Source organism: Cucumis sativus, chromosome 6, assembly GCF_000004075.3.
Source record: "Cucumis sativus cultivar 9930 chromosome 6, Cucumber_9930_V3, whole genome shotgun sequence".
NCBI classification, from domain to species: Eukaryota; Viridiplantae; Streptophyta; class Magnoliopsida; order Cucurbitales; family Cucurbitaceae; genus Cucumis; species Cucumis sativus.
Window position 1 is genome coordinate 9772627 of NC_026660.2, and position 25745 is coordinate 9798371.

Sequence of the window (25745 nt, forward strand, 5' to 3'; positions counted from 1 at the left end):
CTTGAAACTTCGACGAGCAAAAATAAATCAAATCTCTTCAATTTTGGGAGCAAACACGTTTCGTCTCGATCGAAATGAACACAAGGTTTAAGGTTTACGAATATGTAACATTTGAGCTTCTAAGATTATTTTGGTCATTTGAGAATACTATTTATTTTGAAATTTAAAAACAAAATCCACAATTTCAGTGCCGATATAAGGTGAGATGGATCGAAAAATTATATTAAAATAAATTTTCAGAATTTAAGAAGAATCTCGATGACGAGGTCGACTGAAATTGATCGAGATTTTAAAAGTGTTACTTATGAAACGTGATACAAAAAGTGTGGTAATTTGGCCAATTTTGGATACTTTTTGGTATCAATTTGAAAATGAATAGAAACCAAATATGATTTAATTATAGTTAATTTATTATGGTCATCGCCATTAGTTAATTATTATTTTGTTATTGATTTTTCGAGGGTTCTTCCCATCGTACGAAAGGAAAAAACAGCTTAAAATTGGAGAGCCTCCGACTCAAAGCATGAAAAGCACCAACAAAATTCTTCAGCTTAGCTCACTCTTCACTCTTTTTAATTCTTTCTTCATCATAAACCCTAACCCTCCATTCCCAAATTTCTTCTCTTTTTCTTCTGGGCATTTTCATTAGCCCTCATTTTTCCTACCCATAATTTATTTCCTTCTACTTCACCAATTGCTTCAGTCTTCGCAATTTTCCCACAATTCTTTTCTCCTCTCTTCCCACTTTGTAAAGGTATTCTTAATCGCTGTAACTTTGATTACTTGACCATCAATCTTGTATGTAAACGAGCCGCTCTTTTGTTTGTGCAATCTCTGTTTGTTTGAATCTGATTTTTTTTTTTTTTTTTTTTTTAGTTTGGGGAATACTCGTTATCTTTTGTTACGATTTTCTTGCCTGGAATTTTGGGCTTTCTTTTGAATGTTTTGCCCGGAAGTCAATGGAAAGATTTGCTCGAACTTAGGGAATGGGGGGGTAATTTTATGTTTTCTTTGGCCACGGGTGTTGGGGTTGGACATTTTTCCTTTTATTTGTTTTTCTTCGTGGAGCTTGAAGTTGAGGCATTGGGTATTTGATGAGCACTGATGTTATCATCTTAGTTGGCTTACACGGGGATATGATACACCACTGTTCTTAAATTTTTTATGAGAGAAATTGTTTTGTGATTTGTCAGTGTCATGTTATTGCTAATTCACAAGCATGTTATTGTCATTGTTTATTTGAGTTTTGAATCTGTCTTCTGGATTTATGATTGCAATTTGTAAGTTACTGGGCTTGCTGTTTTGTATCTATCTTTCCGTTTTCCTGAATAAGCTGCCGTTGTGTGTGACTCTTGGGTAACAGGATATGCATATGGAGAATTTATCTTCTAGTGATCCATCACATTCGGCAATGTATGAAAATAGTGATTCGAAGCACTCACAGGATGGGTTGGAGGATGGCTCTCGATGGTATTTTTCTAGGAAGGAATTAGAGGAATTTTCACCTTCTAAACAAGATGGGATTGACTTGAAAAAGGAGACATATTTACGCAAATCATACTGTACATTTCTTCAAGATTTGGGAATGAGACTTAAAGTGTGAGTACTTTTACAATCTCTGAGCATGATATTGCCTTAAGGCTTATGCCTTCCATTCTGTTTTCTCAAGTGAAAGGCATTCAGTTCTTTTGCTTCCTTGTCTTCTGTTCCCTCTTTTAACTGTAGTTTCAGTTCTTTAGAATCATCTCATGAAACATATTCCATTCGCTCCTTGATTTGATTTAATTCCAAGTGTTGTTAAAGAGAGACATTAAATACACTCTAGATATTTTTTCTATTGTCTGATTTAGATGTAGTAAAAAATGTAAATGCATTTATTTTATTATATCGACAAAGAACTTTATTAAAAAATTTTAAGTGGCTTCCTATCTTCATTTGTGTCTCTTTTTCCCGTCTTTCTCTTGCCATCTTCCCCATGAATGCTTGGCTCTTTTCAACATATTTCTTCCATGTATTTTTGGGATCACAAAGGGTGATTTTTTGTGGAGCATAATTGGCTTATTTCTGGCTTCAATTTTGTGCACTTATGGGAATTTGAAGTGGGTGCAATTTGCAATACTTGCCCTCTATATATATATTGTCAAACTTTTATGTGGATTAATTAAAAGAAACAAAATCTCCAAGGACACAAATTAAAGAACATAGAAAGAATAAAAAGAAGCAAGCTAGGAGGAAAATAGGCATTCTCCAAATTATGAGAATACTTAACATGAAGCTTCAATATTGACTTGATCAAACCGTTCTTGCCATAGCAAATGCTTTTCTTCAAAGATCCTCGTGTATCTTTTAGAAAAATTTCATTTAACTCAGGCTGTTCCTTTGAGGACATCCAATAGTTAACACACGTTATTTTTCTTTCTAACAGAGAAATTAAGAATTTTCCGTTTACTTTTCTTTGTCTCTAGCTATCCTCAATGATTATTCTGTTATCTCAAACTACTATTCTTTCCTTTGTGGGTTTCGTTCTTATTATGCAGTCCCCAGGTAACCATTGCTACAGCAATAATTTTTTGCCATAGGTTCTTTCTTCGGCAATCTCATGCAAAGAATGACCGAAGGGTAAGTTCATTCTTCCAGTTTTTGAGAAATATTTATTTTGTGTACATAAACTAAGAGAATTGTTTTCTCAAGGTGGACAAATTATGTTCTTTTGTTGATCTGGTTTGCTGGCATTTTCTTTGTTGAAAATTTTCAGATGCTCATGATTAAAATGCCTTTTTAAAGCTGTCTTTTTATGTATTTGATCTTGATGTTTTTCCATTGAAGATTATGGAGCTTCAGTGACCTATAGATTACAAGTTTAATTTTTATAGGAGTAGCTTTTGTTCTGTTTCTTTTCACAATGTGATGTGTTGAATGGCTTTCCTTTGAGAAACTGAGATACCCTTTTCATGTTTGGGTGAAAAGTTTTATGAAAAATGCCAAAGCCTCTTGTTGAATGTTTGATGTCCATGGACCATGGGAATCCCAAATTCATTCTAGGTGGAATTTCATAGATAGATATATGGTAGGGCACCGGTTTTACATCATTATGTTCATAGAGGAAGAACGGGTAAGCAAGTGGTTTCTAGTGAGTTGGGTGAATCATCCAATAGGTAGGATGATCATCTTGGGTAGATTCTAGTGGTTAGAAGTTGGTTAAGAAGGGGTTCTTTTTACAGTTATTAAGTTATGTGTTTAAATAAGATGTTATTGTGTAAGGATGGGGTAGGTAGTCTTTCAGTTAGAACTGTGTGGGGTTCTCTCATGTTGGAGGAAAATTCTATGTAATAGTTAGATAATCTATAATAAGGGAAGTTTATTTCAGTACCTATCAATATATAAATAGTGCAATCTCTAATATTGTTGTATTCAAAATTTGTGCCCTGACTATTTACTGACATATATAATAAGTGAGAATACATAACCCTTTTTCTCTTTTTCCTAAGTTTAAGTTCGTTTACCGTATGGTGAAACCAAAATTTATCTGTCCTCATAAATGAAAGCCACAATAATTTTACTTCCAAGCTTCCATTCAAAATCATCCATATTTTAAATAATTCAAGTCTTGGCTTGTCTTTGTTGTAAGAAGTCATTTTGGATCTCCTGTCTCCATACAAGGGCCATTTTGGCTATATTTTTGAGCATTGATAAGTTATGGGAAGAGGTTTAGGGTTTGACGTATGTTAACATACTTGTAAATTCATTTGGAGGTGCTCTTCGTTTATGGTTGCCAATGATTGAGGATCTTGAAAAGTTGGTTCGTTTATTAAAAAAATTCCAAGTAACGCCTCTCTATTAATTTTCCAAGTGCTCCCTTGTTTGGGCCCTTCTTTCTCGTAGATCCATTCTCTCATACCTTCGTTAGTCTTTGGTCTTCCAATCAAACTTCATGACTGTTTCTTTCAGTTCATATAACATACGTGCTTCAAAAATCAAGTGGAGTTTTATGCTCCAATGGAAGATTGTGCTTTTATGAACTATGGAGATCGTGGTTTGGAAGGTAAAGCTTTTTCTAGGGGAAGACACTAACCAAGCCACCTTTCAGGACCTTGTTAGAATTCTTACTTTTCTTATTTACTCTACACCCAAGACTTTTGAAGTTAGTGTCCAATTCTTGTCAATAGGGAATTTCTTTTGTAACACCGTAGGTGTAGTGGAGATATCTCATCTTCCCTTCTTTTGTACTATCTTTTTGAAACTAAAATATTAGTTTCTGATCAAATTTACACACACGTATACATCAATGCTTAGGTTCATCAAGGCACTACAAAATCCTGTTTCTTAAATTTCTCTAAACCTTGTATCTGGTTGCTCATAAGCCATCTTGATTGGGTCTGCTTCTTTTACTTCATTGATTAACATCTTACGGAACCAATTTTGAAATACAAGATAAAAGGAAATAGAAGGAAAGAAATTGTTAATGAACTTATTCACTTGACACCGATGTATGCTGAGGACCAAAAGGTTTGTGGTTCAAATTCCCCATTCTCATTTGTTTAAAAAAAATTTACGAGGAATAACAACCTCCCAATAGACTCATACAGTACACAATTCTCTCCCCTTCTGGATTTCCACAATTTAACTAAAACAGCTCACTACAAAAGATTTCTAAAACTAAGGAAAGCACTAACTGTAATTGTAGGGATTCACTAACTACTGAGATTGACTTTGTAGAGATACAAAGGATAAATATTTATTGATATCTAAAAAGCTAAAATCTATAAACTAAACAAAAATAAACAAAGTAGACTTGTTAGGATTGTAACACACGTCCTTTTTTGTAAGATTTGCTTGGGCTTCTTCTTACTCTTATGTTTGGGAGGTTTTTTTCATTGCAGTGATATTGATAACTCAAACTTTCTTCTCCTCCTTTGATTGAACTTCAGTATTTGATCATATCTCTAGCTGTTTTTTAGTCATTGATACGGTTATGTCACAAATTGTGTCATTGGAACTTGTTCGTAGTAGATATTTGCAAAATACATGCATGGCCTTATTCTTACACCTCTGCTTGGTATGTTTAAGAGCAAGTTATTCTCTTTTTATTCTTAATATTCCTTTTATCCATTTGGGCCATTTGGGTACACTTTTTTTTAATGATGTATCCTAAGTAGCCTCAAGGAGAAATCCTCCCAAAATCAAGATTGTGAATCTTTTATTAGAATGATAATGTGTTTTATACGACAGGGGAAGACTCCTCTTTATAGAGATTTATTACAAGTGGGGTAAAAAGGTAACTAAGCTTGAAAGTTGAATATTACCTAATTAGTCTCATTCCTCCCATCATTTTATCCCTCCAAAAAGAAATATAGTCCTCAAGTTTTAAAAGGAAAATGAAGCAAGCAAGGAATGAAATAAACTTGTTCAATGGCATATGGTCAAACCAACCACCTACATTTTGAGCAAAATTTTTCCAGTTAAAAAGTAACTTGAAACAGAACAACCAAAACATGAACTTCTCCATTGACCATAAATTAAAAAAAGAAGTTTCCATCAAGTTCATTCAGAACTGTAATCATAGATCCAATCACAAAAGAATTTGCTTCCTAATAAAACTCTTCAAGAATCATATCTTCTTCATCATTTACTTAAAGTTCTTTGATGTATGGTAGTCAATTTTCAACTCAATTGGTATGTTGTTCTTGGTTGATTTTTTGATTTTTGTCTCGAAGTTTACTCGATGTTCTGTTCTTTTCTATCTTTTTCGTTGGATTTTTCTTCATCTCTCGAGACTACCTTTGGATCAACATTTTCGAACTATTCTTTTTGATCTTCTACTCCTTTTGCGTGAATTTTGTCCCCAATCATCAGTCTCAACAAGATCTTCTCCAAATTTGTCTTCGAGATTTTCTATTTGAAAAGTTATTAATGGAGGTCTTTGTTTTTTTACTTTAACATACAAAACCAATTCTTTCTTGAACTCCTGCAAATGAATTGATAGTTGATCAATGCGTTGAGTCACTTCCCCAATGAATGATGGATTTCTTTTATTGTTTTCTTTATTTTCTCCAATGCTATGGGATCAAAGGAATCATTTTGTTGGATGCTTGAATATGTTTCAATCTCATAGTGGGTGTAGGACTTACCCATTGATTTTCATGAATCAATCTTTCTTGATCATGTTTTATAACCAGAATAGTACCCATTGATTTTCGTGAATCAATCTTTCTTGATCACGTTTTATAACCAAAATAGTAATTTTGAGTCTTAAACGTTCTTAATGGGCTGTAAAATTCCATTCTTGATGGTTCTTTAATTCATCCTCACAACCTTTATATTGATTTCTTAAAAAATGGGTTTGATTAGATTGTTGAACCCTTTTTCGATGTTGCTATTTTGTCCCGAACTACCTTAGAAACATCATCGAAATCACTAGAATCAAATTTCCAATGTGGACAATGATAAGTTCTTTAAGAAAATCGGACATGCGCAAAATTAGCATGTTTGCATTCTTCTTCTAAATCACTTGAATCAGAAATACAACATTGTTTTTTGAAGTAAAATTGATTTTCTTGCCTATACCAACTTCTAGTTTTTTCTTGGACATCTTTGATCGGTAATAGTCAATTCTTGCAAAATCTTGATAAATCTTTGGTTTCTTTCATTATTTCTTGGAATTTCAAGGGTTCCCCCTAATTAGATGTGTGTTGTTTGGAACAAGCATAACTCACAAAGCTCCCTTTTGTGGTTTGTGTCAATAAGAGTTTCTCGGATTTCCAACGGTGACAATCACGTTGGCCTAGGCAAGCGCTCTGATACCAAATTGATGTAACCTAAGTAGCTTCAAGAAGAAATCTTTCAAGAATCAAGATTGTGAATCTTTTATTAGAATCACAATGTGTTTCATACAAGAGGGAAGACTCCTATTTATAAACTATAGAGTTTTATTACTAGTGGGAGTAAAAAAGGAACTAATCTAGAATATTACCTAATTAAACTCATCATTCCTACATCACATTAGTATGTATATTTGCTCATTAGGCTTGAGCTTTCATACCTTCGCTTATTATGGTGGTGACCATCATTCCAATTGTACCATTAAATTGTCACACTTCAAGCTCATAATTTATTCACGTGTAGCTTTTTACAGTTTGGGTTTAGTGTTCGTGGGTTTCAGCTTTCGATCAGTTTGGTTCAGAGTACCGGTTATGTTAGACCAATTCCAGTTCAGTTTAATCAGCCTGGTTTGGTTCAATTTGACTTGGTTCTCTGCTTAATTGGTTATGGTTTTTAGTCTTGTTTCGTTTTTCAAATCTTCCAAGGTCTCCTGTTTTCAGATCGGTTGTTCGTAGGTTTTGTTATAGATTTCTCTATGAGGATCTTTTTTCTAGCCCAAAAGTTCTTTGTTTTCTTCTTTGTAGGTTTTCTTATGATTTCTATATGAGAATCTATGTTTTTAGCCAGAAGTTTTTGGTTCTGTTCTTTGTGGGTTTCTATTTTTAGTGTAGAAGTTCTGTGTGTGTTTGGTTCTTCGTGGGTTTCTGATTCTATCCCAGGTCTGCTGATTTGATTCGAACGTTTCTTCACTAACTCTAGTTTGCCATTCTACCACCTTGAGTTTGAGGGAGGTTGTTAAAGGAAATTAGGCTTTATTGGGTTTATTCCTATTTAGTATTTTTCCTTTATTCATATTTTGGCCTCTATTTATTCACCAATATAAAAGTTTATTGTGTACTTTGATTTATTCAATATATTATTTAAAATCATCAATTTCATTTCTTCAAGGAAATTGTTTCTTTAACCCCCCACCACCACCAAAAAAAAAAAAGGAACTTCGTATGAAAATGTTTGCCTTATTGATTAGGACTAACTAATTGAGGTGGTTCCAGGTGTCCAACTTTACATTTGTTCTCATGTTCATTCTACCATTTCATTTCCCTCATACATTTTGCCATTCCTTTTCGCCATATAATGAAACCAATCGTATCTTAACTACCTTCTGCATTCATTCTAAATGGTTTTCACATTGTTTTCCAGTACTACTTTAAAATGATTACTTACCAGCCCTCTTCTCACGACTACAAGTTAAATGCAGCCTAGAAATTTTCAATGAATAATAATTTCTTTTCATTTTTGTAATGAGAATTTTGTTGCCTTTTTAAGTCTCCTTTGTTGTGCTTCATAAAAGGTGTTAGGGTTGAGCTCATATATGTTTGAATAGATGATGTTATTTTAGTGCCTCAGTTTAGTTTAATTTTCTTGCAGACAATTGCGACAGTGTGTATGTTTCTCGCAGGAAAGGTTGAAGAAACCCCTCGCCCGTTGAAGGATGTTATCATGGTCTCATATGAAATCATCAACAAAAAGGATCCTACTGCAGCCCAGAAAATTAGGCAAAAGGTATCAAATGGTTACAGTGGGTCTGCTTTTTGTTCACATTTTATGGTGGCTGCTATGTTATCTTGTAACCATGTGTTTTTCATTTCTGACGTTGTTGCTTATTCTAGACTACAATACTGGGTGATATATTCTTGGTTGCTTGTGCCTTTGTGTATTTAAATTTCTGTATTTCCTCCTTGTCCTAGTTACAAGTGAGCTAGTAGCTCTTTTATTTTTGGCTTCAACAACATTATAAACTTCCAACGAGCATCGTGATAGGCTATAATTTAAACGAAACAGTATTGTGGTTTGTACACCTGTCGGCTAAAAATTTGGTCTATAGTAACGTAGTATTTAGTGGAACTGTGGAAGTAAAGATTATATTTAGTAAACTTCAGAGCCATCATGGTTTTGTCTTTTAGTTTTTCAGTTCGATTCTGGGTCATACTTTTAATTTGTCTACCTTGTAAGATGAAAGTGAAAGCATATATTTATTCAAACAATTAAATTATTTATCAACATATTCACATAATCTCCTGCAGGAGGTGTATGAACGGCAAAAAGAGTTAATTTTACTTGGGGAGAGGGTTGTTCTTGCAACTCTTGGTTTTGATCTTAATGTGCACCATCCTTACAAACCCCTTGTTGAGGCAATTAAAAAATTCAAAGTTGCTCAAAATGCCTTGGCTCAAGTAGCTTGGAATTTCGTCAATGATGGGTATGGGCTGTATGGCAGATTGCATGCCTTGGTTTTTTTATTGCCTATAGATGGCTTTTCTCCATTCGCTTTTCTTGAAATGGGGATGTGGTATGCAGATTGCGGACATCTCTTTGCTTGCAATTTAAGCCTCACCATATTGCGGCCGGTGCCATTTTCCTTGCTGCCAAATTTCTCAAAGTTAAACTCCCATCAGATGGGGAAAAGGTGTGGTGGCAAGAGTTTGATGTCACCCCACGGCAATTGGAGGGTCAGTGTCAATGCATTTTCATTGAATGTAGTAACGCACCCAAAACTGATGTTGTGCATTGAACTTCATTTTGTTGAAGTATACGCTGAAAAATTCGCCTTCATTTCATAGATCGTGTGCTGGAAAAAATCTACATTTTATGCCAGGGATAAGTTTATTCTTTTAATTATATATTCATGCATAAGTGATGCATTTGGAAAATGATATGTTTTAACTGTTCTAATTTTCCATTGTTTCTTTTTTGAAAAAAACCGTTCTCATTTTCCCCTCTAATATTTGATTTGAATCTAACAGTGAATAGTTATCTTTTGCAGAAGTCAGCAATCAAATGTTAGAACTTTATGAACAAAATCGGTTACCACCTTCTGGTGAAGCTGAGGGAAGCATTGGAGGTGGTCCTACTAATCAAACCCCTACAAAAGCTCCCACCAACAGCGAAGAACGCGCCATAGTAGACAATCATGCACTTGGTGTAGGTATTGCTACCTCAAGGCTTGGAACCTCAAAAGCTGGTTCATCTAGGCCAGCATCTGAACACTCATTTGCAGGTGACCAGCCATCAAGAGCAATGCAGAATCATAGTATTGAAAGTTCGAATGTAGATTTTAGAAGTCCTTCCAATCATAAAACAGGTAGTGAATCTAAGGTTAGACAGGAGATGGAGCCATCGGCTTTCCATGACAAAGGAAACACTCAAAACTCACTAAAGCATCAGTCAGAGGGATTGGCTGAGCAAGACCACGGAAATGATATGAAAATGAATGAAGCAGCGTCAAGGGATGCAATGGAATTGAAAGACAAACATGTAATTCGAAATATGGATTTTAGAGAAGTTACACTCGGCAAATCTCAGGACGTTATCAAAAAGATCGACAAGGACAAAGTAAAGGCTGCGCTTGAGAAACGAAGGAAGTCTCTTGGCAGCATGACCCAGAAAAAAGAATTGATGGATGAGGATGATCTCATTGAAAGGGAGTTGGAAGCTGGTGTTGAGATGGCTGTTGGCAGTGAGAAAAACAAGCGAGAACAGAAGCAAAGTTGGAATAAGTCATCAAATAAACAAGAATATGATGATTTGTATCGAGAGGACGATAAAGAGGAGCATCCTCAACGAACACGGCAGTCGTCATATAATCTAGACTCTAGCAACATAGAAGAAGGGGAGTTTGCAAATGCTAATGAAGTCAGTTATGGGTATCAAGATTCCCCCAAGTCAAACAGCCGTAAGAGAGGCAGGGAGCTCACAGGATAAACTTTTGAAGGGAAGCCAAGTTGTGTCGTGTCGGTGCAGCTGGTCAAACCGAAGAGGGACCACAAGAATTGTATACCAGAAAATTATGTTTGAGAAGTTCCACCAGAGGTCTTTTTCTTCAGAATGTTTTAGGTACTAGTCATTCCAGGAATCACTTATGTCCAATATTAAATGGATATATTGACTTGAGAAATTCAGATCAAGGGCTATGCTCTCTTGTGGATCCTCTTAGAATGTCAGCTTCTGCTATGCTTTTCATGTATGCTCAACTTTTAACACAGCAACGATTTTGAAGTACTTCACTGAGGGTCTCTTTGATATCAGCATAAAAATGTGATGATTAGTTACATTTATCGTCAGCTATAAATTTTAAATAATTTAAGCTTAGTCATTATGCAGTTATGTCAAATGTTTCAAATAAAAAATAAAACTTGTTGTAAGTGTAACACTCGGTGGTTTATTCATAATTTCGATGGCGAAGAGCCATGTATCTCATTGAGAGTTTGATCATGGTAGACATGCTTAACAATAAACACAATGGTTGGTTTTGATGTTCTCTCCTCATATTTCATCTCTTTAGTCATGTGCCTCCATCGTTTCCATGGAAAACAACTATTAGTTTTTTTAAATTTTTTCAAAAGAACCGTTTAAACAAAATTTAAATGAAAGATGGAAAAAAATCTAAATTAACTATGTTAACTTATGTGATTGTCGTTAAATTAGAAAGAATAAGTTCGTTTAAACAAAATTTAAATGAAAGATGGAAAAAAATCTAAATTAACTATGTTAACTTATGTGATTGTCGTTAAATTAGTAAGTTCAACCATCGATAAAAACTTCAATAATTAACGATAAAAACTTCCTTCAATAATTAACCATAAAAACTTCATCAATAACTGAGATTGGTTGGGGTTAGATACTTATCAGTTGAGTGTTACTAGTTGTTTTGAGAGGTGTAAAGATGGAAACCATCAATTTGTGTGATGGTGTAAATCAAGAGTTGAAATGCAATAGACTCTTGTAGTTTGGTGGAATGGAAAGGAATGGGTGTGTTTGGCAGTAAGCCAATTTGGAGGGAAAAGCTTACAAATTCAAAAATGAGATAAAACAAAAAGCCACTTTTTTTCCTCATTTCATATAGATTTTCGAACCTACAGAACGATTCTACCTACTTCAGTTCAAAGCACGAATTTGAAAGTCAGACCAAACCAATGAACAGAAGAGCGTGCCACAATTAATTGATCGATCGCAATATATTCGTTGTTAGTGCAAAATTTTACGTTTTTGGTAAGCCCTAATTTTCCTTTTCGAGTTCTTGTTTGTCTAATTCCTGCTGTTGAATCCTCTACCTACCACTTCTCTGTCTGTAATTCTTGGAGATAGATCGAGTATGTCGCAAAGCAGTGGGCCTGATTTCAATCTACCGGATGAGATTTTGGCGGTGATTCCAACGGATCCATATGATCAGCTCGATCTTGCGCGTAAAATCACCTCCATGGCGATTGCCTCTCGTGTGTCGAATCTTGAAGCTGAAATGATAAGGATGAAGCAAAAGCTTAAAGAGAAGGAAAAAACTATTTATGACCTGCAGGAGAAGATGTCCCACCTCGAGCACGCGAACCAGGAAGCTGAATCTAGGTTGAAGATTGCGCTTGATGATAATGTAAGTGGGTACGAAGTTTGTTATTAGGAATAATGGAAAATATTGTGTGTGTCATGTGTGTGTGTTTTTCATTTGGGTCTAGATAACGAAATTTGGGTCAATTATGTTGGAGAAATCACGATGGTTTTGGCGGTATCTTTGATGTGTTGTGATATTTTTCGATTGAGAATGACAAACCCATTTATCCGTTTTGCTTAAATTCAATGGCTCTTGATTGTTCAGCATCTCAATTTTCCATGAAAAAGAATGGCTGATAGCTCAGTACTTTGCTTTTGGTTGACAATTCAAGAAAAGACCAAAATATTCCGAATTATCTTCTTAATATCAGGACTGGAACATAAATTATCATCTAGCTCAGATAACCATATGTTGGTCGGTTTTTTAGATTTGGTGACCAATGTGAATTTATGAGATATTGCCATCCCAATCAGAGGAGTGAATCAAGGACTAATATCGTTTGAATAGGCTGGAAGGGGATTGTGCACTCGGGCTTTATATATAATCTTTATAGTTCTCCTGGCTTGAGCAGTTTCGTTAACTTGGTTCTTTTGGGGTTGTCTGGAAGACTGGATTATGGGATCTAAGTATATTATGGGATCTATTAGCGATCGAAATACCCTGATAGTTGTTTGCCGTAGTATATTTAATTGGTTCTACTAAGATGTAAATTATAGGAATTTATCTGAGCAATCAGTAGAGTCTTAATTTCCTTTAAGAATGTAAAAAGAGGTGATTACTGCAACATACTTTTACATCCTGAGATTTTATTTTGATAAACTCTCAAGCCTACTTTTTTAGTTTCCTATTGAAGCATATTGACCTGATGTTGGTTTTGTTACTTGTTTATTACTTTTTTTTTTTTATGAAGACGAGGCTTTCCAGGGAAAGAGATTCTCTATCAATGACTTCAAAGAAACTTGGACGTGATTTGGCAAAGGTAACAGATTGAGGCCACTCTTATACAGAAACAAGTTACCTTTTCTTCTCTGGCTGTTTTACCGCTGTTGTTGTCAAGCTTGAGACCTGTGTAATATTTAACTTTGGCTATAATCAAGAGTCTCTAGACTTTGCATGAAATAGCGACTTTATGGTGCACACTGAAAGGTGGTCTGTCTTGTTTTGCTCATAGACTAAGATAAGAGCTAGCATGTGGGTCCATTATGGCATATGATATGTATAGAACATAAACATTTTCCTGGCTTCTGGAATAGAATGATAGAGACCTTAGGATATGAATCCTCAAAGATAGTTCATCACTTTTTTGACGAGAAATATAAACTCACTATTGATTTCTTGTATCATTCTGTTCGTTGGCTTCATGAGAGAACAGTCAGAATCTTGGGAAGTTGGGTTAGCGTAATTAAACAATTAATTATGAAGGAAGATAAATTGTGTCTATTTCTCTGGATTGCTAGGTGATTTTATATAGAGATTGTGTACCTATTCGACCAAGTCTAAATTTGTGCCTTTGCTCTTTTCAGTTTTTAGTGATCATTTCTCATGTTGTTCTAATATAATTTTAGGCGTATGAAATGAGTACGTCAATTCATGAGATTTCATATTTTTTGTTGTGAGCATGGTCTCTTTCTTATTGACAGCTGGAGACATTTAAGAGACAACTTATGCAATCATTAAGTGATGAATCCTCTGTAAGGTTCCCTGGACCATGAATTTTACCAGTTATTTTACGCTTGGCGTAATGCATTATTCTTCATGTATAATTTCTCATGCGATGTCTTCTTTAACAGCAAACTGAAACTGTTGATATTGGAACCTGTGATCAAGCAGTTCCTAAAGCATATACTGACAAGGGTATTATAGAATTCCTTGATCTCATTATCCTTAAATTCTGACATCTCAAGGAACCATTAGTTTTCAATTTTCATCTATTTGATATATTTTCGGTATTCAATTGGACTTGACTTTCACCTGGACTTCAGATGAGGTAACTAATGGGCACGCCACACATTCATTCGGTGGTTCCACAGAGACGAGAAGCACAATAGTTGAAGGTATTCATTATTTTATTACCCTGTTCAATGCAAAAGATAGAATAGAATATAAGGAATTGGTAATAATTAGACTATGGTTGTAAATATCAATACCAGATCTTATACAATCCATTTGTTGAAATTCTGGAGAATGTCGTTTTTGTTGCCAGTTGGCTTTCAAGAAATCCTCTTCAACTTTTGGTGGGTAAATTATACACTAATGGCGACGTTTCATCTCAAACAGGAAAGCATATTGGACAAAGATTTTCATCGCCGTATATCACCCCGAGGCTCACTCCATCAGCGACTCCAAAAATTATTTCAACCAGTGTATCCCCCAGAGGGTATTCCACTGTTGCTTCTCCACAGATAATGTCTGGTTCAACTTCTCCAACAAAACACTCATACGATGGACGCATTGCATTATCTCCATGGTACCCATCAAGCCAGCAGTCTTCAGCAGCAAGTTCTCCTCCTCGTTCTCGTCAACTGTCTGGTAAGAGAAAGTGTTATCTTTTATCTCTTGAAGATTACAATATTCTTGAACTTTTTGAAGCATTTTGCAATTTTATATTTGTGTGTTTATTCTAGTTACCTACAGGAAACATTTACATTTAGATGTTCCCTTCGGATAAAGATTTCAGCTATTCCTTTGCCTGTTTTTATTATGATTTTTTCTTAATCTTTTGCACTTAAATACTGTAGGTCGCCCTGCACGGGTGGATGGCAAGGAGTTTTTTCGCCTAGCCAGGTTTGTTTTTATATTCCACTGAATTACGTATTTTATGATTTTACGAATAGAAAAGAACATGTTAGACTGATGAATGCATAATTTATTCCAGGAGTCGTCTGTCACTAGAGCAGTTTAGTGCCTTCCTTTCGAACATAAAGGAACTCAATGCTCATAAGCAGACTAGAGAGGTAGATTTATCAGTTTCTAACGGTTCGCTATAAACTTTTGTATCCTGGGACCGTCTTTTTCTTGCTAATAAATGGTTTCAACTGCTTTTGCTTCCAGGAAACTTTAAGAAAAGCAGAAGAGATATTTGGGACAGATAACAAAGATCTTTTTCTGTCATTTCAAGGATTGCTTAACCGCAATGTTCATTAGGCATCTCTCTACTTGAGACTGTTTAGTTCACACAGGATCGCTTCTTTTAGATTATTAGAGAGAAAATCCAAAATGTTTATTCTCAACGGCCGTCTTGCTCTCTCTGGAGGCGCATGTATGCTACATGCAGACTCACTATGTTGTAAAATATAAAAAGATCAAACCCTTTTGGAGTTGAAACTTTTTTTTTCTGTAGAATCAATGAGTTTGGTTTTTTAGAAGAGTAAGCAATATAGATTTGGAGGGGAAAAAATGAAAAAAGAAAAGGAAAGAAAAAACAGTTGAGTTATCTACCTCCATCATGTGCTTTTTAGTTGTAGCATCTAAAGCTGCAGCCAGTCTCTTTGACAACTCTATTTGGGGAAAATATTACTTTCAGTCCATGTTTCTCACTTTAGCTACAAATTCGAAGAATTCAAACTCAATGCTGTCAAGTTTGCATTTAAAGGAGGGAAGTCAGTGTAATCTGATCGAAAGAAACTAACTTGTTTGTGATGAAGTTCAGTCTTTCACTAATATTATTTGTGAAATATCAGGGCTGGCTTGCAAGAGAACCCAGAAAAGTGATCATCATATGCTCCAAAATCAGCGTACGTTCACTTGCAAGCTATCTGCTCCATCACAACTCCAACTTGTCTAGTCAGGTACCAACTTGGGTTAGACTGATGAAATTCAGAATTATTAGATGGTGACTCAGGGGGTAAAACCTTAGGTAAAAGTTGTGGTTCTTTCTGCCAATAAAACAGATGGGAATCTTTCTGTTTTCCACTTTTCTTTTTAGGTTATATATTTACTATTTTAGTTCATTGATTTCAAATTTAAAAGTTCCCCACATTTTTCCAAATATTTCAAAACCTTTTCCTCTTATCAAATGTTAGTAATCTTCTTCTTAGTATCATGTGTTTCTTTTTTTCATTTCTTTAAGTATGATGAAGAGAAATGATGAGTTGACAGTTAATATAGAATTTGCAGGTGAAACTTAACCTCTCCATTTGATTTTAAAAAAACCATATTCCCCAAAACCGATGCCCATTTGTACTGGGAAAAAAGAAAAACCCACATCCCAGAACATAGCTAGCATCATCTTACAGTAATAGAAATGCTTTGGAAGAGATTACCAAACTACATAATAAGGCCAAAGTGCAAGTGCCTTTTTTCTTGAAATCCCCTCTCCCCAATTGAAGTGAAGTGTGATGGTACAGAACAAGGACTGTGTAGGGGATCAAAACATTAGGGACAGTTAGCAGATAGGAAGTATTTGGTGGTTTGTAGGGTAGGGGGACCCAAAGGCCAAAACAAGAAGAAAGAAGAAGTTGGTATTAAGCTTTGGGGTATTGAAGGAAGAGAAGAGAAATTGATTTGTACAATGATGGGATGTAAAAGGGTAATCAGAAGCACCTGATACTCTCTCGTAGGCTTTAAGAAATATTTCAAATTCGATCTATTTTATTTTTCTTTCTACTTTTTAGGCAAAACACAGAGGCTGACGGAAAGATAAGATTTTGGTCAAAAGAATCTGCAAAAATGGCTGTCCACTAGTTTTGATAAGATTGAGGTTCTCAAGTTGTTCCTTCTCTTTCGGCATAAATATAAGATTGAATAATATAAAATACCCTTATTTTTTTTCAGATACGTTTCAATATGCTTCTACCTTTATGTTTTTTAAATGTTTCATTTTTAACTTTGACATACGTAATAACTAGTATGCAAGAGTTAGAAGGACCGTGCATTGACTCTCATCATATTTATTGATAGTTGATGTGATCAGGTCTTCTAATTTTTACATTTTAGTTGGTGTGTCAATTTTCATTTTCTAAACAAAAAAAAATACTCTTAAGGGGTATTCGTTTTAGATAAAAGTTCGAATGCAAAATCAAAACTCTTGAAAGTTTAGGTTCATAACTGAAACATACCCAAAGTTCCCAAGTCTTTAGTTGATGTCTGGAAGAGTGAATGTGTGTGTGTATATATATATATATATGCCTTCGCTTTAAAAGCATTTCTCTTTTCAGATAACCAGAGGGTGACCCACACATCATCTTTTTTCAAAATATATTTATTCACAAATGGAAACTGATCCTCTAGAACTTCATCCTTTACATATTATGAAAAGAAAAAATCAATTTTATTCCAAATGTTAGGAAGTTAACCAACTTTCATGCACAATTGTTTAGGACTTAATTTTATTTTTTCCAACTTTAGGGTGAAATGTATATTATATTGGACATATTTGTTTTGTATTTGCCTTTTTGTTTGGATGTAATGTTTGGTTAATGGTGAATCAGAACTTTTAATTCATGTCCATTTCTCATAAGAAGTTTCATGTTTATTAATTATTTATTTGCTTTTTGACTTTTCTAGATATATATTTTCAAATGGATAGATTACTGTAGTAGAAGTATTTATATTCGTCGAATTGAAATATTCGTGAATATGTCGATATATTTGTAAAGTAAATAGTTTGGATATTGGTATTAAAGATTCATGGCCATATTTGATATCTTATATAAAAACAAATAAAAGAAAAAAAAACCACATATATTGATCTCAATATGATTAAGAACGTTAACAAGAAGATTTATAAGTAAAAGTAATTTAATTATTAAATAATACAAATTATATAATAATATGTTTTTCCTCTTTAGTTTAGAAAAATATTGAAATCTTGAGTTTACATCCATTAGCTGATACTAAATTGTACTAATTCACCTTTTGTTTTTTCTTAAAAAATGCTTCCATGTTAAGAATAATTTAAAGGGAAGAATGAAAAATGCACGAGTAAGTGTGGAGAGTAAACTATACCGATACTAAATTTTAATTTATATACATATACATTTTAGAATATAACATAATAAATCAAAATATATAATTCTATTTGTGTTATGATTGATATAATATAAAATTTTGTTATATTTTGTAGGAAAATTTTCAGAAATAACAAATTTGATAAAATATTTACACATTCAATAAAATTTTCAGATTCTATACATTGATAACCACTAGTGATGGAAGTCTATCAGTGACTAGCATTGATAGATATCAACATTTTGCTATAGCTTGTAAGTATTTTAACTTATTTTGCTATTTTTAAAAATGTCCCTATTTTCCATCCATGTATATAAATTATAATTTTAGTTTTGTTTAACTTTGAAAGTTAAACAATTTTACTCCCGAATATATATTTGATAATGATGTAGTGCTATATTTGTAAATATTTTGTTTTATTTTACGATATTATATTGAATGGGTTTTTTTTTTGTTTTTTTTGGGTTTGCACCTCTTTCCATTCCCTTCCTGTGGATGTTGAGATATAAATGGAAGAACCAAAATGCAATTTAAGATAAAAAAATGTAATTTCTGTATAAAATAAAAAAGATTTATTTAAATTTATTTAATGAAAGAGTATAGGTGTGGAGAGGCCACTGAATACTTATATTCTTTTCAACTAACTTTACCCTTCTAAAAGTTTCATAAATATTCTAAAAGTTACCCATTGATTTCAGAAGATGCTTTTTTACTTTCAAATTCATTTTGAACATCACTTGTATTAACCATTTTCGTCCTTTGGTTTCAAATATTAAGAAAAATATACATTACCAAAATTTTAAATCTCCCAACTAAAATTGATTTTAAACATTAACATACCTAGTTTTGATTACTACCCTAGAATTAAAACAAAACCAAAGTTGTTAAAATAAGATTAGTTTACATATATAGAACAAAACAAAAAATATTTACGATCCGTGTAACAAAAAAATAAAAGTCCATGAAACTATCATTGTATTTTCATAAATTTTATATTTGTCTCAGTTCGTTTTGCATTCAAGTTGAATGTCTTACTTCTCTTCTTCTTTCTACATTATCTTTTTCACAAAGATAATGTTTTTCTTTCTTATTCTTTTTTCATTATCAACTATTGTGTCTTTCTTCTTCTTTCTTTCCTATAAGATCGTTTAGACTGAATACAATGATATAAGATCGTGTACAAAGATTATATAGACTTGGTATAATGGTACAAGATCATTTAGACTTGGTACAAAATTATTTTTTCGCGTGTGTTTGACCGATTAATCATATTTTTGTTATTTTATGTTGTGGGTTTGTGGAGATTTTTTTTTCTTCAAAATTGTTCTATACTGTGTAAATATTTTTGCGCTTTGTTCTATTTTTTAAAAAAGTTCTCAAAATAATTGATTATTTAGAGAGGTTTGTGTATGGCTAAATTATATATATATATAAATAAAAGTTTGAACTTGTAGGTTGAGTTAAAAAATATCCTTTTACCTACCAAAAGTTTGAATAGTATTCTTAAACTAAAAAAGAATTCAAAATTATTCTTACCATTTATTTTTTCTTAATGTAAACCATTAATATTTGTTTAAAGAAAAAAATTCCTTAACCTTTGAAAAAGTTCTTAAAAGATACGATGATTATGGTTAGCATATATATAGATAAAATTCATTAATACCTTATTTAAAAAATATGTTCTATTTATTTTTTTTTTAAAGAAAAAAAAATACTAATACAACTTTTAAAAGTTAAAAGCTGTATTTTTAATTAATAGCTTGAATATTCTTTTTATTATTTTAAAATTTAAGGATATTTTTCAAATTTCTAATTAGAATTTTTTTTAGTCTAACGATTTTCAAACTAAGTGGGTAAAGTGTTTTCAAACTATTTTCTAAAGTTATTTTTTAAACTTTAAAGGATGTGAAGTTATTTTTTCGAAAATTTCATATATAGCATTGTGAATGATGAACTAGTTTTGAAAATTTAAAAATTGAAGGATACTTTGAACCCAAATATAAAAATCAAAAGCATTTTTTAAAATATAATTTTGCATTATTTTTAAAAGAAGAAAGTTAAAAATGAAGTACCAAATTGAATATAGACACATATACGTGATAATTAAGTTAGAGTATTACATCTTAGCCCTTAGCCCAATTAGAATGTCTTGTCAACTTAACCAAATATAAAAGATATCTAACTTTACACTCATAACTATATATATATATATATTCATTTTCCTCTTTTAAGTTTTCCTTTTAAGCCCTAAGACCCAATTTAATTTGAGAAATAATAAGACCAAACAGTGTATATATGCTTTGAGTAATAATAATGTTCTTTGGGTTTGGTCAAGACAAAGAAAAGATAGGTAGCCATTCAAAAGCTAGCTTTGTTCATATTGCACCATTCTAATAATTAATTAAAGTTATATACAGAATTAAACAAACAAACCTTTTGAGATAATCAAATAATATATATATATATATATAGAGAGAGAGAGAGAGAGAGAGAGAACCCAATTCTATGGTCATTGCAATGACTAAAATTCAAATCAATCCTTTAAAGGACATCTGAAAATGCCCAAATGTTGAAGAAAATAAGGACATTGAATAAGCAATTTAAAAGGAATATTGTTTTTTCATCACTTTATCATCTAATGGCAATGCTATGAAATTATATATATTTTTATAAACAAAAAAAATGATGGGTAATCAAGAAAGAAGCCTTCAGATTTGGGGATATATTGTTGTACTTTGATATCTTGTATGTTGCAAACCCCAACCCATGTGTTAGATTCTCATATATATATATATATATACTTGTTTATTTATTTATTTCAACAAAAAAAAAAAGAAAAGAAAACCTTTTGATTTGGGCAGCAAATTAATCAACTAACATATTTTTACAGAAAAAGATATATAGAAAAATACCATGATTTATCTACAAACAGTTACGATACACCAAGATAGATCAATTATAATATTTTGTTATATTTATAAATATTTTCGATTGTTTGATGTTTTTTAAAATAATATTTTGAACTGTTTGTTTAGTTTTTTTTATTGAATTTCAAAATTTTACCATTTTATATATTCTCGAAATATGAGTTTTTGTTTCAATTTTTATCAACAAATTTCAAAATTTTACACTCAAATTTATACTTTTCACTCAATACTCACTTTTTAATGTTAATGTGCACTAATTCACTTCTATATCTTTCAAATTTGAGTTTAATGTTTAATATAATTTTACACCCTTTTCAAATATTTTTTTTATACAACTAAAATTGGTTTGAAATGAATTACAAAAATAATGAACGCTTTGAGAAATGAGAACAAAAGGCTGTTTTAAAATCACTCAAAAAAATATCTCATTAATTATAATTCTTCAAATTATTTTTAATTAATTAATTAACACAAATATTTAATATAAAAATTAAGGTTAAAAAGTATAAATCTTAAAACATAAAACGAATTTGAGATAAAATTTAAATTTAAAAAATAAAGTCAAAATTTTTAAAAGAATCTTTATAGATTAAATTTAAAATGAACTAAAAGTTGTAACATGTTACAACTTAATAACTAAATGAAAACGAAACAGAAGGAAGTTATGAATACAGATTTTTTATTTCTATTTATTATTGTAAAAGAAAGAAAATGAAAAAAGAGAATAGGGTTTAGTTCTTTTAGAAGTACTTAGTGTGTCTGAAATAGGCACTTTAATCAGTACTACAAGAATACTATTCGCACGAGGCCTGTCATTTTGCCCTTTTTCTTCATGGCTTCTTCATCCCTTTTCCCTTTTATCTTATTAACCTTCTCTTTTTAATACAATTCTCTATCGTTTTTCTCCTTAATTTTCTCTAATATATATATATGTATGTATGTATAATAAACATTATTAATTACACTCTCTTTCTATATATTATCAACAAGAATATGATAGGGGCAGTGATTGGAACGTACGTAATTGAACTATGTTCATATATGAGTTATTTTTATTGGGATTTAATTATAAGCTACTTGTTTGTACACAATGAATTATTATGAAAAAATAATTAATAATAAAAGATATATATCCTTAGAGACTTTTAACCCTATATATTGGTGTATATATATTATCCTTAGACACTTTTCTTTTCTATCATGGCTAAAGATAGAAATTGATTTAGAGTTCTAACCATTTATTTCAATCATCAACACTCATTTATATATTATAATTTTGTGTAATATTATTAAATAATCAACTAAAACTTTACGGGAGTAAAATAGATAATACTACAAATCAAAGAAGGGAAAATAATAAAAAAAGAAAAAAAATAGTAATTCGAAAAAAAACCATAAATCATGCCAGTTTAAGTTGTGTAAAACGTTAATGTATACCATTTATTAGTTGGTATTGGTTCTATTCATCATTTTAATAGAAATATCTCAAAGGGTATATATTACTCTTTGAAACAATTTCAAATTTAAATGGTTAAAATAAAACTTTTCAAAAACTATTTTAATTTATATAATAATATAGGGTTAAAATATAATTTTGGAAGTTTGGTTTGATTTTGTTGTTGTATTTTTAAATGTACAACTTTAGTTCCAAAATTTAAGATTTTTTTTTTAATTTAAGAAAAATGGTAAAAGATAAAAAAAATTAACAAAATATTTATCCTTATAAAAGAAAATCAAGATTAATGAATTTTTATTTTTTAGTCGTTTTTTTATAAAGGGTGAATAATTTATTCTTTTTATTAAAAGTCAGTATGGTTTATTTATTTATGGTTGATTTTTCACACATTTTTATTATTTATTAGCATTTTCACTCTAAACTTTGAAAACATATTGACATATTACTATTATTATTTTGTATGCAAATTAATATTAACTTAGGCAATATTGATAAATTATAGTTTTGAAATTGCAGAGATTGAAAATTGAACAAATTAAATCTTAGAGTATTGAAACCAAGATGACATGCAAAATGAGTATAGTTTAGTTTAGCTGTAATTAAAAAGATATTCAATCCTCTTCCTCTTTGATTGTACTAAAAAAGAGCAAAAAAGGACTATACTTTTACCTATGTAAATTTATATAATAATTGAAATCTACCCCAAATTTCATGCTATTTTGCTAATTTAGCCAAAGAAGAAAGATTAAAGAAGAGTTTACTGTGTGATGTTTGGGAATTTTTTGTTGGAAATTTGAGTGAATAATGAATAGGAAAATTCATGATGCGAATTTACTGTCCTACCCCCTAGCCAGACTAACTTCTTTATTTTTTTCAATTTTATGTATTTATTTATTTATGTTTCTCCATATTTTGTTATCTATAAAAGTTGAATGCATTAACAAAAGCATTTGGGTTAAAAGAAAAAGCATAAATTTTTGTATTGAGAGACCCCAAAGTATCCTCTCTTTCCTTTTCTCTCTTTCTTTTATCGGCCAGATCTTTAATCAATTTTCTATGGCTTCATTTCCTCATAATTTCTACCCTGACCTTCCTTATCCTAACAATTTTTCTGACCTTCAAACCCTATTAATGGCTGCTGGAGACACTGGAATGTGTGGCATTCGAAACAACCACAACAATGACAACATCGACTTATTCGTTTCGAGGGAAGAAACTTTTGTCTCTTCCTTTGATCAAACCGTGTCACCCGATCAATCATCGTCTGATACCAGCCTATCGCCCTTCCTAACAATGCAGCATCCTGACCTATACGGTCCAGTCTCCGATATGACCGTTCCGTCGTTGCCCGAGTTTAACATGAGTACGTATGACATTCATAGCTTAATCAACTGTCAACCACAAGTGCCTGGTACATGTAACTACGGCGACCAACTCATAGGCTTCGTGCCCGAATTGAAGCCCCTTTACCGCGACACATGGGTAATTAATATTTACTACTGTTTAGGGTAATTAGTATAACTAATGATCACGGTTGATTGAAAATTTAAACCTATAATTAACTTTTTAGTCAGTTTTTGATATATGAAGTTGAAATTAAATTTTGGGATGCAGGGAAATCAGAGTAGGTATGAGATACATGCAGTGGAAGAGACAAATATTAAGGTGGCGAGTCGCTACTCAGAAGAAGAAAGGAAAGAGAGAATTGTCAGATATTTAAAAAAGAGAAACCAGAGGAATTTCAACAAAACCATCAAGGTCTAGACAATTTTCTATTACTTTCTCTAAATAAAGAAAACTTCCTTAGATAATCATTTAGTTTTTTTTTTTGTTTTTGGAATTTAATAATCAGGCCTATAGAAAACTTTGTTCAATTCACCCAAGGTTAGATAATGATTTTAGAAAAGGGAAGCCAAAATTTTGAAACTATATTTTTCTAAAGCTTGTTTTTGTTTTCTTAGTGGAGCTAATGTTAGAAAATTTTAAAATAATACAAAAGAGAAAAAAAATGATTACCAAATTATGAGGCAATTAATCTATTGTTTTTTATATGTCGATCTTGAAACAATCGTCATGACTAATTAATTAATTTATTTTTATGTTAGTATGCATGTAGGAAAACCCTAGCAGACAGAAGAACAAGAGTACGAGGAAGATTTGCTCGGAATAATAATGAACTGTGTGACAATGATCATGAAATCCCTCTCAAAACCAACCAATTTTCTACCCCTAATCACAACCTAATCAAACAAATAGATCAAACGGTAAGAAACCCCCATACCATTTTTTTACTCTTTCATTTCCATTTTCTTAATTATTTTTTGTTCATAAAGATAATACCTTTATCAAATGGGGTTAGTCAATATGCTAATTATTATAGTTATGATTGTTTTTTTTCTTTTGACAGAACAAGGAAGAAGAAGAGAGCTGGCTGCAAGAATTGGCAACAAGTTTAATGTATTTACCTTATGTGGCAAATTATGGAGTGTAATTTGAGTAAATTAACAATAATTATTACTCAAATGTAAAATTATATATATATATATATATATATCTACCCTTGTATCTTAAACTAACTATTTAGAAATGACTTTTTTTTTTTTTTTTTTGGTAGGATGGGGTTTCTAAATTCTCTCTCTTTTCAATCTAGTGCTTCTTCACATATAAAAGTCAAGTTATATTTGATTGCTTTTGTGAAGATCATGTGCCTGTAATCTCTCTGTGTGCTGTTGCTATGTGTAGTCAGGGCCCCTTTGGCCTTTGACCAAAGCTTCACATGATCAGTTATCATTTCATTTTTTATTTTTGGTTCATCAAAATTCATGTGTTTTCTTTTCTTATTGTTATTCTTTATGCATTGTCAGACTGTTTGGACGATGTCTGTAATGTAATGAGTCTGTGATATAGTGTAATTCAAAACTTGACTTGTAATATCAAACTCATTCTAGTAGTCTTCCAGTTTCCTACTTAATTCTCTTTTCCATTCTTTTGTCACTCTTCACGACTCATTTCTTTGTCTTATTTTCATCTTTTTAAAAAAGAAACATTAAATTTGAATTCATAATCAAATTCTAAAAGAAAATATAAGTTTTTCAGAAACTATTTTTACTCAAGTTTTTCAAACAACTATACTTGTCGACTTTCGACGACCAAATCACGAATAACATAGGACATCATTTTGGAAGACACGATAGCCCTGAATTGGTCTTTT

General features: G+C 31.9%; 3 protein-coding genes and 1 long non-coding RNA gene across 6 annotated transcripts; 3 read left to right on the plus strand and 1 right to left on the minus strand.

Annotated features, from left to right (window-relative positions):
- Positions 1-493: 493 nt before the first annotated feature.
- On the plus strand, positions 494-11130 carry LOC101220862 (cyclin-T1-3). Its single transcript, XM_011658676.2, has 7 exons — positions 494-754; positions 1364-1599; positions 2538-2619; positions 8248-8382; positions 8904-9079; positions 9178-9329; positions 9644-11130. Exons 2-7 carry the CDS (start codon positions 1367-1369, stop codon positions 10579-10581), a joined length of 1716 nt encoding a protein of 571 aa, XP_011656978.1. The 5' UTR covers positions 494-754; positions 1364-1366; the 3' UTR covers positions 10582-11130.
- A 453-nt stretch (positions 11131-11583) lies between these two features.
- On the plus strand, positions 11584-15727 carry LOC101220153 (uncharacterized protein At4g15545). 2 transcript variants are annotated; one of them, XM_031888057.1, is made up of 10 exons: positions 11584-11868; positions 11961-12244; positions 13113-13181; positions 13843-13893; positions 13993-14056; positions 14185-14256; positions 14480-14731; positions 14941-14986; positions 15078-15156; positions 15254-15727. In XM_031888057.1, exons 2-10 carry the CDS (start codon positions 11972-11974, stop codon positions 15344-15346), a joined length of 999 nt encoding a protein of 332 aa, XP_031743917.1. In that variant the 5' UTR covers positions 11584-11868; positions 11961-11971; the 3' UTR covers positions 15347-15727. The 2 variants fall into 2 exon arrangements, with proteins under 2 accessions (XP_031743917.1, XP_011656979.1); XM_011658677.2 differs by having other exon boundaries at positions 11590-11868; positions 11965-12244.
- LOC116404727 lies at positions 15558-16869 on the minus strand. Its single transcript, XR_004217759.1, has 2 exons — positions 16465-16869; positions 15558-16008 (listed from the first exon to the last, which is right to left on the minus strand). It is a non-coding gene; the product is annotated as an uncharacterized LOC116404727 (long non-coding RNA).
- Positions 16870-23492: 6623 nt separating this feature from the next.
- On the plus strand, positions 23493-25505 carry LOC101221095. Of its 2 annotated transcripts, none has more exons than XR_969742.2 (4): positions 23493-24016; positions 24149-24292; positions 24651-24798; positions 24942-25505. XR_969742.2 is itself a non-coding variant. In XM_004149997.3 (4 exons), exons 1-4 carry the CDS (start codon positions 23591-23593, stop codon positions 25023-25025), a joined length of 813 nt encoding a protein of 270 aa, XP_004150045.2. In that variant the 5' UTR covers positions 23493-23590; the 3' UTR covers positions 25026-25505. The 2 variants fall into 2 exon arrangements, 1 of the variants encoding a protein (XP_004150045.2); XM_004149997.3 differs by having other exon boundaries at positions 24640-24798.
- The last annotated feature ends 240 nt before the right edge of the window (positions 25506-25745 follow it).